At 35.0% G+C, this 19,702-nt stretch overlaps 1 protein-coding gene and 1 pseudogene across 1 annotated transcript; both read left to right on the forward strand.

Annotated features, from left to right (window-relative positions):
* The first annotated feature begins 2,818 nt into the window (after positions 1-2,818).
* On the forward strand, positions 2,819-3,460 carry LOC148036557 (uncharacterized). Its single transcript, XM_087678946.1, has 3 exons — positions 2,819-2,900; positions 2,994-3,095; positions 3,221-3,460. The coding sequence occupies exons 1-3, from the start codon at positions 2,856-2,858 to the stop codon at positions 3,458-3,460; spliced, it is 387 nt and encodes a 128-aa protein (XP_087535072.1). The 5' UTR covers positions 2,819-2,855.
* Positions 3,461-17,687: 14,227 nt separating this feature from the next.
* Positions 17,688-19,054, forward strand: LOC148036558 (uncharacterized; annotated as a pseudogene).
* Positions 19,055-19,702: the final 648 nt, after the last annotated feature.

Consider the following 19,702-nt stretch of genomic DNA (forward strand, 5'->3'; position numbering starts at 1 on the left):
AGAAAGCACATGACATCTTTAATTGTTTAAGTGTTATAAAACATTCTTTCTATATTAATCAAATTTATTTTGTTAAAATGCTTGTAATAAAAAAAATTGTTACCTATCAAAGATTGTTGAACTGCTCTCCACACAGGATGCAAGGACCTTGAAGGGAAGTCGAGACGAAATTTTGGCAGAGAAGAAGACAATGTCGGAGAAATGGGTTTGAAATGCTTTTATATCGACCGTTAAGCATGTAGTGATAGTTCCAACGAAAAATTTTGTGTAATAATGGAAAAATACGTGTACACGTGTCTGACTTAACACAGCGTAATAAACTCCTCAGAAGACGTGCGCATTCTCTTTTTCCAAAAATACGTTACACGTGTGTTAAATAACCCTTTTCCAAGTAAATAAAAAATTTCGATAAGCGAGAGTACGTCACACGTGTTATTAACACTTTGCGAAGAACGTTGAGTCCATGCAAATTCACCGCCTTCAGCTTTCATCGCATTTCATCGCTACTCCATCTTTGTTTTTGGTGTTCCTTCCAGTCTGCAGCATTTCCTTCCAATCTCCAAGCATTTCACTATTTCTCCAACAAAGCAAACCTTCAAGCATATTGTCATCGTTAGGCTGAGATTGTGAAGAACAAGCTGAAAAGAAGGTATGGTTTCTGCATCTTGCTTTTCAATAACAAGCTCCATTCAATGCATTGTTTTAATATTTTTCCTTAATCCTTTATGTTATTATTAGCTCATGACCACTACAAAAGAAATTTTTCCACAGTGAAAGCATTCCTTAATATTGTTGATATTTAAGGAAATCTTACTGTGATCTGCATGAGCTATCTGAAATCCATGCTGCTGTTAATAATTACTTATCTGAGCATTCCATGCTCTCGGTGCCTGTTTCTTTCCTCCCTATGGATATTTTAAGTAATCTTAAAAGATTTCCTTGGATCAAAGCTCTTTTTTCTTGGTTTTGTCAATTTTTATGCTATTCATGAGCTGTCCGGTGAAACGCGAAAATAAGGTGCTTCAAGCAGGTTTCCTGGCTTAAATTCGCGTTTCACTGGACACAATGGACAACAAGTCTGGTGAAACGCGAAAAGAAGCAGCTGCAAGGAGGCGCCTTGCTTGACACTCGCGTTTCACATTGTCAATTTTTATGCTATTCATGAGCTGTCCGGTGAAACGCGAAAATAAGGTACTTCAAGCAGGTTCCCTGGCTTAAATTCGCGTTTCACTGGCTACAATGGACAACAAGTCCAGTGAAACGCGAAAAGAAGCAGCTGCAAGGAGGCGCCTTGCTTGACACTCGCGTTTCACTAGACAGCTTGAGAAAAATTCAGCTGATACGAGAAAACGCCATGCAACATAGATAACTCTTGTCTGGGACTCGCGTTTTGCTTTACATGCTGGAGAAGAAGTAACATATGTTTTTTTGGCAGATGGCTAGGACTAAGTCAACAGCAAGAAAAGGGAAGATTGATCCGAGGGATTTACCATCAAAGATTCATCAGTCTTCAAAGCCTCAGAGGCTCTCTAGAAAGTCAAAGCCAAGGAGAAGGTTTTCTCAAAATGTCAGGTGTCTAAGGGAGATTAGGAAGGCAGTAAATGCTCTTGACAATGCAATTCCAAAGTTATCTTTTCAGAGGCTTGTCAGGGAAATTTGTGACAGATATAGTTTGGATAGTTTCAGATGGACAAGAACAGCTCTTAATTGTATACAAGAAGCCACAGAGGATTTTCTAATTGAGTTTTTCCAAGATGCCTACATTTGTGCTGCTCATGCTCATAGGCTCACACTCATGGACAAGGACATGGTAATTCTTAGGAGGCTAAGGTATAGATTTTCAAAGGTCCTTGAGCCAATTCCCCTCACTGATATGAAGACATTTAATATCCTTAATGTGCCCCCAGCTAGAAGAAAGAAAGATGATTCTGGTGTCAGGGTTGAGGATGTCACCCATGAGAAGGATACAAGGGTCACCCATGAGAAGGATACAAGGCAACATGAAAAAGAGGAGAAGGCTAAAGAGGAACAAGCAGATAAATGGAGAGAGTATAGGAAGCAAAGGGTTGAAGAAAGGGAAATAGAGCAACTAGAGTCCTTTGAAAATGAGCTAGCCACCCTTCTTGAAGCAACTAATCCAAAAGGATTCAGTGTGTTTTGTTTCTTACCTGGTGACTTAGGCAAAAGAACTGAGGTTCTCTCCTTTGATGCTGGATGTGTTCAGATTCTTAAGGATAAAAGAAGAGAAGTAAATGACACTCTTATTCTTGCTGGCCTAAGGTATGTCCATCCATAATTACTTATACTTTTTGATATTTTTTTAGCAATAAGATTTTTCTTGTTTATACTCACTATTTCTATGCCTTTTCTAGGTGTATAATGCATGAGTTTCCTTTGGATATACAACAAAAAATTGAGGTTTTTGATCCATCTGTCTCATTCTTTATGAGGAATGAGCTTGATGCAAGTTTTATTGAGCACTGGCTCAATTTGATTGACTTCCATACTTTGGAGCTGCTTATAATTCCATATAATGAAAAGTAAGTGATTCAATATAATGAAAAGTAAGTGATTCAATATTCTATTAGAGTTTTTGAGATTTTATCCTACTAATTTGTTGAGATATGATTGCTTTTAGTTCTCATTGGAGCTTGATTGCAATAGACCTTGTGGATAAGCAATGCTTTTTAATCAACTCTATGAAAGGAAGCCATGGAAATGCTAAATTGTAAGTTATATTATCCAAGGGCTCCTTGATATTTCAATTCTTTTTTTTGTAAGTACTCTAAATTTCAACATATTTTATATACAGAGGTGCCAAAAGATTAATTGAAGAGCTAGAGAAAAGACCTCCTATGCCATCTGATTTGCTTGCAACAATGCAATATAGACAAGTTGCGGTAAGTTATTCATTAAAATAATTGAAACATGAGTTTATTCTATGAACTACCATTCGTCCTCTTTATAGTTTTACTTTGTGTTGGTGGTTGCAGTGTCCCCATCAGGATGATAGCCATTCTTGTGGCTGGAGGGTGATTGCAAATGCTAGAAGAATGGTTAACTTTGTTTATCTTAATGATGATAAACATGTAAAGGTAATATGAAAGATGCTAAACTTTAAGATAGATATTAATTGCAAATAGTCCATTGATGATAAAAATATAGTCTATTGTAAGAACAATAATGAACTAAAACTCTTTTTTCTATAAATGTGTGACAGTTTTCGAAGGATTGCTATACATCTGAGCATATTTGGTACATCAGAGCAAAGCTCTTGAAGTATATGATGGTCAATTGTATACAACCAACAACAGAGATTGGTGGGGATTTGCACCATGAAGGAGATGCGGTGCCTATAACCACGGAAGGCAAATCCATAGCTTCAACACCTTCTATACCCAAGACATCAAAGCAAGGCAAAAGGACTCCTAGAAAGGATAGTTCTCCAAAAAAGAAATAGCTTTGCCATATCGCCTTGTAGGCCTTCATATATAGAAATTTGCCCTTCAGCCCTTGTATATCTCATAGAGATGGCAGATAGACATCTGCTACAAATTTTGTACATGTATTTTATATTGATAGTAAAGATATCTTTTCTTGAATGTCATTGCAGTGTATTTTATTTTCTCTCCTTTTCGATATCTGCAAAAAATAAATTACAAATGTTTGTTAGTTAGAAAGTGAGATCTTGATATACATCTAAGTAGATATAATATGATGTGAAAACTTACTCGTTTCTTGTGAAGTTGGAATACAAAGGAGCATGGTAGTTCAATGTCTTCATTTTGTAAATCCATCCTCACTTCAAGATCCACAATAGGATCCTTGCTGAAGTCATTAAGATTCTGGTCTAAAGCAACTAGACTACTACCAACAAAATGCCATCGACTATAGTAAAAGCTAAGGATAAAATTTTGAGTAGCAATCATATATTTACAAGCTATAGAGTCTTGATCTATCTTACATATAATTTTTCCTTCTGTCCTTGTATCCCATCCTTCATCAACAAATTGTATGATATGATCATATGTTAGTCTCTTCACTGAAAGCATGGTTTTTGTTATTCTTATCTCCATATTAGAGAAGAAATCAATAAATATATTAATAGGCATAAATAAAGTAACTTTGCTTAGCCTACTTGAGATATTAGATTTTAGTGCTTTCTGGATCTCAGAAAATATCTTACATCTATAGCCCTCACTAGTAGCTGGACTTGGCAAAGGCCACTCAAAGCTTGAAAAATCTGGCAAAGGAAGGAGTTTTATTGATCCCCATTGGCAACACCGCATAGGAATAACATAAGAATGGTCATAAAAGAATATTCCATTCTCTGCAAGCTCTGTCTTCTTTCTACCTCTATACATTTCTTCTCCAATTGAACCATGTATAACATCAATAACATCAATAATAGATTCCACTGGTTGCCATTCCTCAAGATTAGAGGGATAGACATCTACAAGACAAACAAATATTATAATGGAAAAACCTAAACCATATTTAAGAAAGGAAAAACTTTAAGAATCAAATTCTTACAATTTGGTCTATGCATTGGAAGCTTTGAAGATCCAGGTTTCAAACACAGCTCTCTATGCATGAACACATGTTGCACTAGTACCTCTTTGATACTATTCTTATTTGCTCCAAGCTTAAAATCTCGGATTCTGCCCTTCCAAGCAGAGATAAACGAGCTCTCATGTCTTTGCCTTTTTCCACGTTTTGCTTGTTGCATGGTGATCCAACTACCTTTGCTAATGATAGTAGGAATCCATCTTCCATCAGTTTGGAATGAGTTAAACACTGATATGGATGTGATTTGGGAGCTTGGACGCCTTGTTGAAGGTCGAATTTCTGTATCCATGGTAGAAGAGAGAGATACATGCACACACACACACACACACACACACACACACACACACACACACACACACACACACACACACACACACACACACACACACACACACACACACACACACACACACACAGAGGACTAGGCTATCATAACGGAGGGAAAAACAATAGAGGAATAAAATAAAGGAGGGAAAAAACTGAGCGCCATGCTTTTCACCAATTTGAATTTCGATTACATCAGTCATTATCATTAATCTAGAAACATCATTAAATAAAAGTAGCCGAGACTCTATGCCATTAATGCAAAATATGTCATAATCACGAATATAAGAGACTAAAAATACATAATAAAAATACAAATTCGTAATATTATCATATTTATATATTTTTGTAAAATGATTTTTTAATTTTTTTAAATTAGAAGTTCCGTTACGGAGGCTTTGCTCTTATTGGTCTAGAGCACTCTCTCTCCACATCCTAAAAGGCATTTTCGAGACCTCAAAACTCCCCTAATGAGGGATATCTACGCCCTTGACTCCAAAGCCATTGTAAGTGGCATCCCTATGGGTGCTATTCTAGGAGATACCATCCCTATAGGTATGCAAAATAGACAGGGGTATCATGGTTATTCCCAAGAGTGTAGTTTCACATGGGAGAGGGCACATCTTAGATCCACCCCACTAGGATATGTGTACTTAGTGGATGAGAAAATTGATGCCATCATCATGAATGTTAAAAGAAGGAGAGATGGCATTGTATGTGTGTATATATGTTTCATAGACAGTCAGTGATGCATTGTATGTGTGCATATATGTCGCATAGAAAATCAGATGAAAAAAAGGAAATCAAGAGTGGCTCTCCAAATCCCAAGTGGTTGGACACAGAGGATTGACAAAGACTCAAGGAGGAGACTATATATTCTCCTGTGTTGAGATGGCAAACTCAACATGTGTATATATTGATGATGGATTTCCTCACTACATAGGTCTGCACATCTACACTTATCATGTCAATAGTCATTATGATCCTCACATGGCCACTGACTTGTCACTTATTATTATTAGTTTTTTGCACCTACCCATAGTTGGTATAGTTATAGTGCCAATTGATTAGTACAATTAGTTATACATTGTTTGACTTAGTAGGTTACTTTCCTTTATATTGTATCTCATCTATACTCTGTGTACATTGTATTGTGTGAAGAAAAATAAGAAAAAACCATAAAGAAATTTTTTTGGCCTCCATCAAGTTTGATGATTTTATCATGTATTCACAGGATATAGCCATAGTGCTATGAATTTGTGTTTATACATGAAAAAGGCTCGTGATGACAACCTTATTTTTGTACTCGATGTGGATGATATGCTTATTGCTGGGAGAGCTCATGATGAGTTGAATGCCTTGAAAACTCAGCTCAAGAAGAGCTTTGAGATGAAGGACATGGAACAAGACTTACACATTCTTGGGATATGCATCACGTGCAATCACTCTAAGAGACTTCTTTATCTGTCCATAGAAGGAGTATATCCAAAAAGTCCTTGAGCAGTTTCATATGCAGGATAGTGAGCCTATTGATTGTCCTCTACCTTCTCATGTGAAGATTAGTTAGGCTGATTGTCCGTAGTTTAATGAGAAGAAGGTTGAGATGGCCAAGATCCCTTGTGCATCCGCCATCCATTCTTCCACTCTTTCTCTTGAATAGTTTCTATGGAGGTGTCAAAAGCAAGGTAAAGCAAAAATCTCAGATTGCTATGAGATTAGGTATGCAAGCAAAGAACTATATATTTTGTAATTGATTCATTTAGGGCCTTTCACTAAATTTTTTAGACATGCAAGGTTGTTTCGAGCCCTATTTCGATATGTAAGGTTACAGACAACAACTTTAGGGCATATTGTGGTTTCGATTGTGTCGGTCAAGAGTAGGTACACAAGTTTCAAATCTATAAGTTTTGAGGTGTTTGTTAGGAAGAAAAAATAAGTTTTATCTACAAATATGTTATAAATTACATGTACTATTGATCATTCAATGAAAAAGGTTGCTTAGTATATTGTTGTGTACTTATGATAAAATGTTACAGAAGACTTGCTTGCTATTGTGTATCATTTTTGTGATAATGACAAAGAACAATAAAAAATCCATCATTGAGAAGCTGGGCAAGAATAACTACCCATCATGAAAATTCTATGTGATAAACTTCCTTATTAGAAAAGGCCTTTATGAGTTCATTTCAAGTAAAGAAAAGGAGGTAAAGCTAAGTGACCCTACGATTGTAGATGAATTAAAGGTGTGGAAAAAATGGAATGTAAAGGATACAAAGATGATGTATTGGCTATCTACAATCATTGATAATACTATGCTTGGGTATATTAGAAATGCAGAACCTTCACTTATAACTTGGACAATTTTTGAGAATATGTTTTCAGTAAATACAAAGGTACAAATGATTCAACTCAAGAAAGAGTTGAATACTTGTAGGAAAGGAAAAATGCATGTCAATGAGAATGATTTGAAGGTGAGGAGCATTGCATATGCTTTGGTAACAATGGAGAGTTGTGGCAATATGTATTTAGATAGAATGTTCTAGATCAACTAGAAAAGAATATTGGAAGGAGACAAGGAGTATGTGATCACATCCTTGCATAAGGTGTTCTCGCTACCTACAATGGTTGATCGACTCACCACTAGATGGATGCTGGATTGTACGCGTGCATATATATTGTATAAATGGTTGGATGCACACAAGGCAATCAAGAGTGGCTATTTAAATCCTAAATGGTTGGAACCAGAGAATTGGCACAAACTCAAGGAGGAAGCTATATATTCTCAAGTGTTGAGATGGCAAGCTCAACACATGAAAATAGTGATAATGGATCGCCTAGCTAGATGGATCCGACATCTACACTTAGACATTGGGGGTATATTTGATTTTCACATAGCAATTGACTTATCACTTATTATATTTAGTTTGTTGCACTTACCTAGAGCTAGAACAATTACAACACCAATCCATTAGTACAATCAATTATACATCGTTTAACTTAGTAGGTCACTTTCCTTTATGTTGTATCTCATCTATACTTCATGTACATTGTATTGTGTAAAGAAGAAGAAGAAACTAGTGGAAACATATTTTGGTCTCCGCCTCTCTTCTTGTGTTCTTGAGTGAGCTTTCTCTTGTGTGTATGGTGTATGTTTGGCATAGCAGCTAAAGCAAGTTCCCCACCACCCAAATCTTGACATCTAGGATGATGGCAGCAATAGTGTAAGGTAGTGAGGGCATGGTTGGAGGCAAGAGTTGTGTATCATCTTGGCAGTGGTAGACATATAATGTATTTAGAGGATTTCATAATCTTATTTCTTACAATGCTACTTTCTTTTCCTTATAGTACTTGATCACAAAATACGATGCCCTAGGATTAAAGACTTTGTATGCAGAGAAGCACACTCTCACTTCTCTTATTGATAGATTATATTCACATGGTGATTTGGTAAGTTATGCATTTTTCTTTTTTTTAGTTTCTAGTTTTTGTGTGATCCATTATGTTACATAGATTAATCTTTGGTTATTTTATTTTGTACAGTCCATTGAATGCTCCATTGCGTCGATAGGAGCTTTTAGATGTGGGGAACCTGTAGCAGTCACTTCGATTTTTGGAGCATGCATCTCTTTCTTTTTTGGCCCTATAGTCCATGTAGACTCTCTCTATGTAGGCTTCCTTTGATATATTTCTCATCTTTTGTACGAATTTCATTTTGTGATATTTATTGATACATGTCCCTATTTTTGGATTCTACTCCCTATCAGCCCATGTAGTTTAATGAGATGTCGTCGGTCAATGCTATATTTATTTGAAAATTAATCAACAAACATTTTTCTTCTACCATTTCACGATGATGTGTTTCGACAATAGTTTTACTCAACTTACAAATGATTTATGAAATTTTTTTAAGCACATGTGATTGGAAGAGTAGCAAGACATAAAGCCCTACCACCTAAAAATTTTTCCCCCTCTATAATTTTCACTATTAGCATCACAAATAAACATATACGCATCACTATTAGCATCGCAAATAACAAAGGCACACATTGCAATTTGCATTGCTATTTATGATGGTTTTGTAGAGATGTGTATAGAGATGATTTTGGTGAAGACAAGGGTAAAATTTTTAAATTAATGATTCCATTGCTTTCAACATTGGTATATGGCTCATATCTTGTAGTGAAAGAGGTTCCCAAAGGTCTAGATTAAAGTATCCGCTTACTCAAAGACCTTAATGGGGACTATGCTTAGGGATAGAAGTCCTTATTTTTCATTATTGCAATGTCGCTGGTCATGCTTTGGGAATGAGAATTAAGGGTGCTTCTCTTGTCCAAAAAAAACTGATGTTCGAAAATACAAGGCCCTTTAGAGGAGTTTGGGTTGCTAGGCTCGGGTTGTGGGTCTTGAAGGTCAATCCTAGTGTATTTGATTTTAGTGGCCTAGTCATTGTTGATCATTGAGATCCTTAGCTTTTTGTTTCCTTTTGGTGGCTTGCTAGGCATTAGTGCCCCTTGATACAAAAGTACACCTCACCATCTATGCTCAAATAAGAAGGTTGAAGTAAAAGTGGATACAAAGTATAAGAATGTGGTAAAAAGATAAAACTATTTTCTTTTTTAAAGCCCCTACATACTCAGGATATCATTTAATTGGCTTCTCATCAGTCAAACTTGAGAGATCCAAAAGGGATTAGACAGTAGTTTACTCTCAAAGAATTAAAAATTACATGTGACGACTTTGTTTTACCTACAAAAATTAATATTTTGTGGATGTGTCGACTAGTCATGGAAAAAGCTTTTGCATTTCAATCACATAAGATTGGCTACAAACTCCATATTCAAGAATTTGGGAATTTCTCATCAATATGGGAATTCCAAATCACAATGGATTTCGTGAATTTTGGGAATTTCATTAATTTGGAACTTGGTGCAATGGAACATATTACTGCTTATGGTTGTTTCCAAGAGATTGAAAAAACTCAAAAATGTGGTGTTAATAAACATGGTTTTAATATCCTTGAAAATATTCAAGGAGAATCTTCAGTTGTTGGATTCTTGTAGACTTTATTTGGCCTTCAATACAACCTTTGGGGGAATTTTAAAATTTTTGGGAGATTTTGTACCTTTCTTCATCCAAGAGAAGACAATGCTATTTATTGTTTCCCATTGTTCAATATCTTTTTTATTGCACATCTAATATTTATCCCAACAATTAAAATACACCTCTCCATCTATAGCATTTTGATGACTACAAACTAGTGCCCAATATTGTATACGTACCTTGTTGAAGTTTTTGGAATTTCTATTTGTATCGACCTCACTTTGTGCAACACCAAGCCATCTTGGATGTACTGGATCTGAAGGTCTAACAAGCACAAAGTCATCTTTCTTAACATCAAGCATTGGTTCAAATGCATGTTTGGGTCGTTTGTTGAGAGGATCACAATAGTGATCATTCAACTCTTCCGATCCAATAAAGTCATCTACATTATCTACATCTATATTGGTTGCATCACTTTGTGTTCTTGGCCAAAAATCTATTAAAAATAAATCTTCTTGGACATTTGGAGTTTGAAGAGCGTAGATCATATGTTTCCAATAATCAATCATTGGTGTTATAAACTTTGTGAACTCTGCTTCAAGTCCTTGTACATTTGACCATCTTTCCCAATACTTCAAATAATCTTTAACTCCACTTACTACTTCTTGATTATCCTTAACGTACTCAAACATGGGCAGCAACATTGGAACACCCTTTGGAAGAGTAGGCTTTCCTGCAAGGTCTCTCTTCCATAATTCAATGCCACCTTCTCTTGGTAACCAGTTTGGGGACTTTGGATGCATCTTGTATTGCATGACAGGTGTATCTCCTTGCATATAAAATCGAAATTGAAGAGGTTTTGAGTGACTAACAAGTGTATCCTTGGAATCACACAAGTATCCCTCAATGTATCTCTTAAAGTCAGGCACATGTGTCAATAAGAAAGGTGTAGGACTTGTCATCTAGCATGATTGAAAATGTTGCATAAGATGAGAAAAAGTGAAGGTCATGCTCATCCTTAGCTTCTCTGAAAATTTGCTAAACATTGCATCAATGTCTTCATGTGTATGACCCACCATGAGAAACCCAAGTTGGATCATCTTGAATGTCCTCGTGCAACAAGCAATGATAGATATGCAAAGAGATAACGATTTTTATTTTCTGATCCACAATTATCAAGTTGAAGTAGTAAGTTCTCTTGCAATCGTTTCAAATGATGATGGCCATCCTGTGGTGTATTATCTTCCATGCATGATTTATTTTGTGCAACACCTTGATGGTGGTCTAGTGCTTTTCTCGAGTTGAGGGCATTTAGTAGCATAGAGGTTGATCTCGGCATTCCATCTACTTCAGATCACCATTTGCATGCATGTGTAGTCGCTCCAAGTTCCTAAAGCACAACGACAATGAGGCAATTGTGAAGTTAGGGTCGTGAGGCCATAGATCGAGTGAGAAATGTCCATATCTACCTTCTTCATGTCCATGTGTAATCATGCCTGTTAAAGAAACTGGTAGTTGAGTAGGCCACCTCGATAAAAATCTATTGTATGTATTCCATACCATAGTAAATATAAAAAATCTTTATGATCCCCATAGGAGAAAACATATTCAAATGATTGAAACCTTTGCTGTATGTATTTCACATGACAAAAAGGATAAAAGTTCATTGTGGTCTCCATAGAAAAATATTTAGCCATATGATCAAAACCTCAAGCAAAATACACACAACAAGGATAAAAGTTCATTGTGTGTGATCTTTATGGAAAAAGATTTAGCCAGATGGTCAAATCCTCCATTATAACTATTTTACACAAGACTTAGGATTAAAATTCTTTCTAATGTCCAAAAGAAAAGACTTAGTCATATGGTCAAAACATGTATTGTATGTAACCTAGATGATAGCAAGGATAATAATTGTTTGTGATGTCCATAGAACAAGATTTAGCCAAATGGTCAAAGTCTTTATTGTATGTCAACAAGGATAAATAATCTGTGTGATCTCCATTAGAAAATATTTGATCAAATGATCAAAACTTTTATTTCATGTATTCCACATGACAACAATGATAAAGGTATTTTATGAGAAACTTTGATCTCGTGTTTAAATATTGAAACCACAAGGATATCTAAAGAATAGGAGATTCCATTCCCTATGACATGAAGCTATAAAGATTGAGGAAATTTCAGCATCAATTAGAAGTTGTTTGAGAAAGAAAGATAATTTTTATCATGGTTAAATATTTATAAATCTTATACTAGTTGATAATAGTAAATTAATCTATCATATTACACTTTATTTTTAAGTTATACTATTTTAGTCTAAATCATGTTATATTAATATATTGTACTATGTGCATATTATGGAATATAGTATCAAAATATATTTTTAAAAATAAATATTAATTGAATTTAGTAATTATTAATAAATATATTTAAAATATATTAAATTACATTTTGTAAGATTATGTATATTTAATGTATCTAATGTGTATTGTGTATCTAGCAGGGTAGGATGGAGAGTATGTAGGAAAAATCTCTAGATGTGGAAATAGGAGCAATATCCCAATGGTAGGTTCTTAAGAAGAGGCGAGGGGGAAGGAGCGGGTGTGGGAGAAATGCCCCTAGTGAGAGTTTGAGGGCAACGTCCTCCCCTGGTGGGGGTTTGGGGGCAACGCCCCCAACGGCAGGGTCCGTAATAAGTTATGGTAACTTGAATAGTGTGATACATTAAATGATCGATTTCACGAGGTGGGACTTTACAACTAATCATGATGTTTTTCAAAGCAAGTTTCTCTTCCCCTCGCTCTCTCTTCCACGCAACTCTCTAACTTGAGTGTTTTCTCTGTTGCATTTTTACAGTTGCAAGTTTTGCATCTCTGATCCCCTGCATTTTTATCTCTACTCATGTCACCCCTCTCTTACTGCAGGTTTTGCGGCCTTAATCTTTGGCGGTTCTATCTCCCTGCTCTTCTCTGACTGCTCTCCACTGTTTTATTTTCTCAAACTGAAATAGATTGTGCAGAGCAAATTCTACTTCGAATAAGGGTATTATAACCAAAACTACATGCGTCTTCAAATCAGAAATCTTTCTCCAAGGGTTGAGGAATTCAACAAGGTTGTGAATGATCGTCACTCCACCACGTGTCTACTCTACTTCACGGGTGATTTTTATTACGTTGGCAAATATTGCTGACCTCTACTACAAAATAGGTTTTCAACTCCTCCCTACTTCATTTCTGATTTTGAGTTAAACTACATTGATTTTGATAATTTCAATCCATACAGTTACTACAAGTCACACTACTACTCTTTTGTATGATTAGTATTGAATAATATTAAGATTAAACACCACAAACATTTTCTAAATAAGAATCATGTATAAAAATTAAATGCAATCTTTATTTCTGTAGCAATGAGATTAGGCACCCACTCTTGAGAATTCAATGTCTTCTTCTTCTTCTTGATTTCTTGATTGATCTCTTGGAATGCTTGTATTTTTTGCTACCCACTACCTTGCAAATGATAGCTTCTTTGCTGTGAATGTGAAAAACATGATTTCTTGCACTATTGAAAATACTCTCTTTGTTGTGAATATGAAATATATGATTTGCGTAATGTTCAAAAAACTCTCTTGGATGTGAATATGGAATAGATGGTTTGTGCAATGCTTTCATCAACGAGTGCTTTCAAAATATTAGCATTTCTTTCTATTCTGTGATGCTATATACCTTAAGGTTTTGCCTCAAGGCTAAATATAGCCTTATATTTCTTTTATCCTTCAGTAATATTAAAGAATTTTATCAAGTGCTTATACATCGTGTTATACTTTACTATATAGAACTTTCTATTATATTGTATTTTCATAGTAAAAGCATTTTCATTAGATTTTATGGTTATATTCTTTATAATTTTGCAATAAACACATGGCTATACAATACTTACCAATACTCAATATGATTTTTCCATAGGATGTAATTTGATCTTCTAGCAACACATATCATGATCTTTCATCAATCTATAGATTAGACCATATGGCCAAAAATATTTTCTTACAATATAAGAAGCACTTTTTGTTATTTTATTCAATATAGTTTGAGATTTGGCCATGAGGTCAAATCTTTTCTTATAATATAAGATGTAGTTTCTGTTATGTTTTCCAATATACTGTGAGATTTGGCCATGCGGCCAAATCTTCTCCTTAAGCTATCTCTTGGTTGAAATAAGGACTCTTGTAGTGTCACAATATCTTGCAACAAATCAACCACTTTGTTTATTTTAGTACAAGAATGACATTTCGCCATTTGGTCAAATGATTTCTTATATTATCAACCCTTATTTCCAAAAGGAAAGTCTAGTTTCTACTTAGAATTTCTTACTTTCTATAATTTGGTCATGTGGTCAAATCTTGTCTTGCAACAAACAAACCACTTTTTTTTGGAGTTCATCCTGAAAAAATTATAACTAAATCTATGGTGGGTTCGATCACACAAATATTGGGTATGCTAGATTTGGCTGTATGGCAAAATCTGCTAAGAAAAGCATTTATTATCTCCACAAAGGAAGACCATGTTCAACTTGGAACTCCTTGATTACCTACTATATTTATAGGAAGTTTTACCATGTGGTTAAAACTTGTTGTGCAACAAACAAATCACTTTGTTTCCATAAACCATTTCTTTCATTTCAAATTTTCATAACTTCCTATCTATATGTTCATATATAAATATCATATCATTTTACCACAAATTAGCCAAATTTTTCATTCCACTACAAAATAAAAATTGGCCATATGGTCAAATCTTTCGTTTTGTTATCAATGCTAGCATCCAAGAATCCCCCATTCTTGTTTTGTTTGGCCATATGATCAAATCTAATCTCATACATCTTGCAAACCATGATACCACTTTTTTCATTCCACTATAAAATAATATTTGGCTATATAGTCAAATCCAATCTCACAACATGTTGCAACAAATGAATCACTTTCTTCATATGGTTATGAAACTAGATTTGGCCATATGGTTAAAAACAGTTTATGAAAATATAGATATCTTGTAGGTTTCACCATGAGGTCAAATCTTCACCTTTCAAGTGTTTTTCACATTACCTTATATTGATATCTATGGGATTTGCTACATAGCCATATATGTTTATATGTGAATCTCATATCACAATAAATTACATCCTTTCTTTAACTAGCCTTTAAAAACCATATGGTAAAAATCCATGGCAAAGTTTCTAATCTTATAGATAATTCTTATGACAATTTAGGATTTGACCACATGGCTAAAACTAATGACAATGTTTCTACAATATAGCTCTTTTCAAGGGAAACTTACTTGTGCATTAATTGAAATTTTAACTTTGGGCCGCCAAATGGAATTGTGAGATTGCGACATAACCACATTGATATATCGGTGGATCTCATATTGGACTAAATCTCATTATTTGATTAAATAGGATTTGACCATATGACAAAAAATCTTAGCAAAATTTCTAGAGTATGATCCTTGCATACTAAACTTACATGGAGAAGAAATCCAATGTTCACCTAGGGACAAATCATCCATGACATTTTCTACATAACCACAATGACTTTTCACTATACCTCACACCACACTCTCACTCAACATTTCATTATCACTTGACCATTTGGCTAAGCCCATGGTTAAGTCTCACTATTAATAGAATTTGATCTTCTCACCGAAGTTCATGGCAAAGTTTTTACTATATGATTCTTGCAAGAGAAACATAACTTGGGGTCAGAATAATCCATAAGATTTGATATATAAGCACATATATTTATGGTTAGATCTCATACCATTAATCTCAAATTTCAATATTTCATTTTATGGAAGAGTCCCTTTGGAGTACACTTGTCTTGTATTTCGTAAAATCTTGTGTTGTGTTTTCAATTTTCAACCTAGAAATCTTATACATTTATTTGGGTTTTGTGAATTTTGACTATTTTTTTATCCACTTTTGTTTTACGACGTTTTCTCTTTGTAGAAATATTCAATGGCAAAGAAAGATAGCACATCCAAAAAGGAGACCCAAACCATTGATGGAGTTAGTGGTGATTTTGTATATCCAATGTGGATGTTTATGATAGTCAAGGAAAAAGGGCTGGCAATGTTCTCCTATTTACTTTAAAGAGTGATATTACATTTTTTCAACAAGATGGTGTCATAGAGAAGATAACAAATGGATGTGCTGCGAAAGAGGGAATACCATGTAATCTTGTTAAGATCAAGGGGAAAAATGCAATATACAAACTTGATCCTTTGTCATTTCTCTTTGCACATATTAAAGAGGACGAAGAATACTCTTTGAAAAAAATGGGATGGACTGTAACAAGCGGGATACACACCGACTAGGGTTTAGACACCCCGTCACACTAACCGGGGTATTTAAGGTGTAAGAGCCCCAGATTAGGGCAACTAGTTATTATCAAGATCATACTCTTCACCTTCATCTCCAGCTTCCATGGCTTCCTTCTCCCTTCTCTCCTCTTTTCTCTCTTTCTCTCTCCCTTCTAGTCTTCTTCCTTGTTCTTGTTCTCTTTCTCTCTCCTCAGCTCTCCTTCTCTCTCTCCTCACCTATCCTTCTCTCTCCCCTCAGCCTCTTTTATTACATGGACCTTATTTGAGGAGGTAAAGGGCACAGAAGACATTATATCAGCATTCCAAGCTGTCCAAAATAGTGAGTTACTTTTCCTATCAAGAAAAAGTGATCGCCCCAACAAAAGAATGAAGCTCCAAGATAAACAAATAGACTTGACATCTTCACTTGCTCCTCAAGATGTAAGTAATTCACTGAATCCCACAAGCTCAAAGTCAAAATCACCTCAAGAAAGTTCCTTGTCACAAGCTCTTGTTGTTAGTATGGTTGCTAACACTACTGAGAATGATGCCACTTTACCTTCCATGCTAGAAGTTACACATGCAAAGCCAATAATTTCTCTTGAGATCAAGGGAGTAGAAAGAACATTCGATTTTCCAGAGATAGTTAAGAAGAAGGGAAAGAAGGAAGAATCAGGATTTCACATGTTTGAAAAATTCTTTCCATTTGGTCCAACAGCACAATTTCCTATTCTTGTTGATAGGTGCTATGAGACACCTCCTTTGTATGTTTATAGGTAACTATGTTGGGATTATGTAGAGAAGCTAACCACGTCTTTCATAAAGAATCCCATGAATCCAGCAACGTCATCATATCTTATGCCTTTTCTACAAGACAAACAATGAGAAGAGACCCATGCATCGTGATGAGGTGGATGCTAATAAGTTGGATACTTATTCTAGTTATTGGATTATATCAGGGCTTCACTCAATTCATGCAGCAAAGATATATATTCGGAGCAATACTACACGTTTTCTAACAACCAAGCATTTATACACCACAAGAAATGCTAGACAATTAATTGATTGTCCTACGGAAATGTGCATTGAGCTTTCACGAATGACAAATATGAAATCACATAATGTTATGAAGAATGCCCCTTATGTTGAGCAACTTCAACAATTAAGAGATTAGTGGCTAGCATTTTTTTCTCCACCAAAACCCCAACAAGGGCTTTCTAAGACAAGCTCTCAAAGAGTACCATGGCAGGTAATCACATATAAGCTTACCTTTTCTTTTTGTGAAGATTGGTGTGATGCTCTTTCTTTTGTTCTATACTCACTATTTTGATCTTTTTTTGGTAGAGATTTGTAGCATACATTGGAGAAATATGTGCATCTAGAGATTGCCATATGATTGTTAGCTCTCAAGAAATATTTGATAGTTGGATCAAAATCATGAAGAGATACTCTAGAGGTGAGCTTATATCCCAAGAGGAGAGTTTGAGAAAAAAGGGAAGGCAACCTTCTCCTGCTGCATTTCATTGGCTTATGGATTTAAAGGATGGAGATATCCTTATACTACAACAAGAGATCAATGAAGGTCATATCCTTTCTCTTAGAAACAAATGGGATAAGGAAGATATGATTGACATGGAAACAAGGGCTAAGCAAATCAAGCAAGATAGGATCCTAAAGGAGGAATTAGTCACTCTTTTCAATGCCTCAGTTCCAGAAAGTAGCGCTGTGATGAAGATTTGGGAAGAGTTGTTAATGATTATGATATGAATGATGAAGTCTACACAAAGATTTTAGGCATTTGCAATGATAGGGTATTAAAGAAGCTCACACACGGAGCTAATGTAGGGTCCCTTCCAAATGGAGCAAAAGATATTGTGAACTCCCTAATAGGAAAAAATTGAAATCCTCTTCAATCCTCCACTACTTCCCCTTGGCATGTATATGTTTTCAGATGCAATCTAGAAACCTTTGATCTTATACATAATTTTTACAGAGATCCAATTACCATCGGGGTTGTTGTTCTAGATGCAGCACATGGGGTTGAGGGAATGAAATGGGACTCTATAAAGTTTGGAAAGGTTGTATCCACTCTACTACAAATGACATGTGAACCTAAACAATTCATGTTGTTATCATTTCTTGATTAAAAGAAAATGGCAGCTTTGGAAAATTTTCTTGAAAGTATTTCTTGCAAGTATCACATGCTAGTTGGTAGTGTTGACTTCCTACCAATGGATAGAACCTTTGCTTTTGGGTCTATAGATTCTTTTGTGGTTTTGACATTAGTGACTATGGAGAAAAGCTTCATTAATTTTGAGTGATATATAAACACTGTCAACAAGCCTTCCATTTTGGACTTTGAAGGCTTGGATAAGGAGTGCAATGATGAAGATCTTGAAGAAGAACAAAGGATTGCAAAGGCCGTTTTGAGAAAGAAAATGAAAGTTATGGAAACTACAATAAAAGCATTCAATGATGCTCATGAGGTTGTATTTGATGTATATGCAAGTGGATCTAAGGTGGCATTGGTAAATCATATGAAGACTATTGCAGTGGTTTGCAACATTCAAGAGCAAAGAGAGGTTGAAGCACAATTGTGGAGGGTCCATGAGAGTGCTAAACAAAATTCAAACTCCCAAGAGGTTTCTCCTACTGAAGTTCAAGTTCTTGAAGTACCACCTGAGGTCATAGAAGAATCAAGCCAAGATATAGCAAGTTTAATTATGAAAGAGAAATTAAAGGCTATTTCATGTGTTTAAACTCCGTTCCTTATCCTTTCATCAAGGAAGACACATTGATATAGTTTTGATTTTTTTCTCGAGAAGCTACTTCCATTAGCATTTGCAATATTTTCTTTCATTGGTGATATTACTTAAAGAAACTATGTCTTTAGTTTTTTAATTTTTTACAAAAGGTACCAAGCATGTTTATTTTAAAAAATCTATTTAAGTAAATCTTTTGCTAAAATAGTATTAAAGAGCTCATTAAAATTTATCATCCTTTGTAAGGATAACTGTTTAATTGTAATCTAGTATGTAAGAATACTTATCATAATGAAAAGTTTTAGCTAGCTATGTAAAACTTACTTAAGTCTATTCTAGATCTTATTTCAATTAGACTCTTATATGTTTTGTGTAATGATCTTGTCATGTTAGTTTTAGTTAGATTTGTCCACATGGTCAAATCTCTTATATCTTATAACCTCTTTTACTACATCACTAGTGTATGTCTATGCATGTATCTTAGAATAAGAGAGCCAACAATATATTGCACACCCCAAAAAAGATTCATTGCACCTCCCAAAAGATTTTTACCTCAGTAGCAAACATTGTAACAAAGATTTCACCTCCAATGTATCTTTTTAGGTGTGTATATGGAATATTAAGGTAAAATCCTTGTTACAATTC

Source organism: Lygodium microphyllum, chromosome 5, assembly GCF_053477565.2.
Source record: "Lygodium microphyllum isolate KBCC chromosome 5, Lygodium_microphyllum_v1.1.10, whole genome shotgun sequence".
Taxonomy (NCBI): Eukaryota; Viridiplantae; Streptophyta; class Polypodiopsida; order Schizaeales; family Lygodiaceae; genus Lygodium; species Lygodium microphyllum.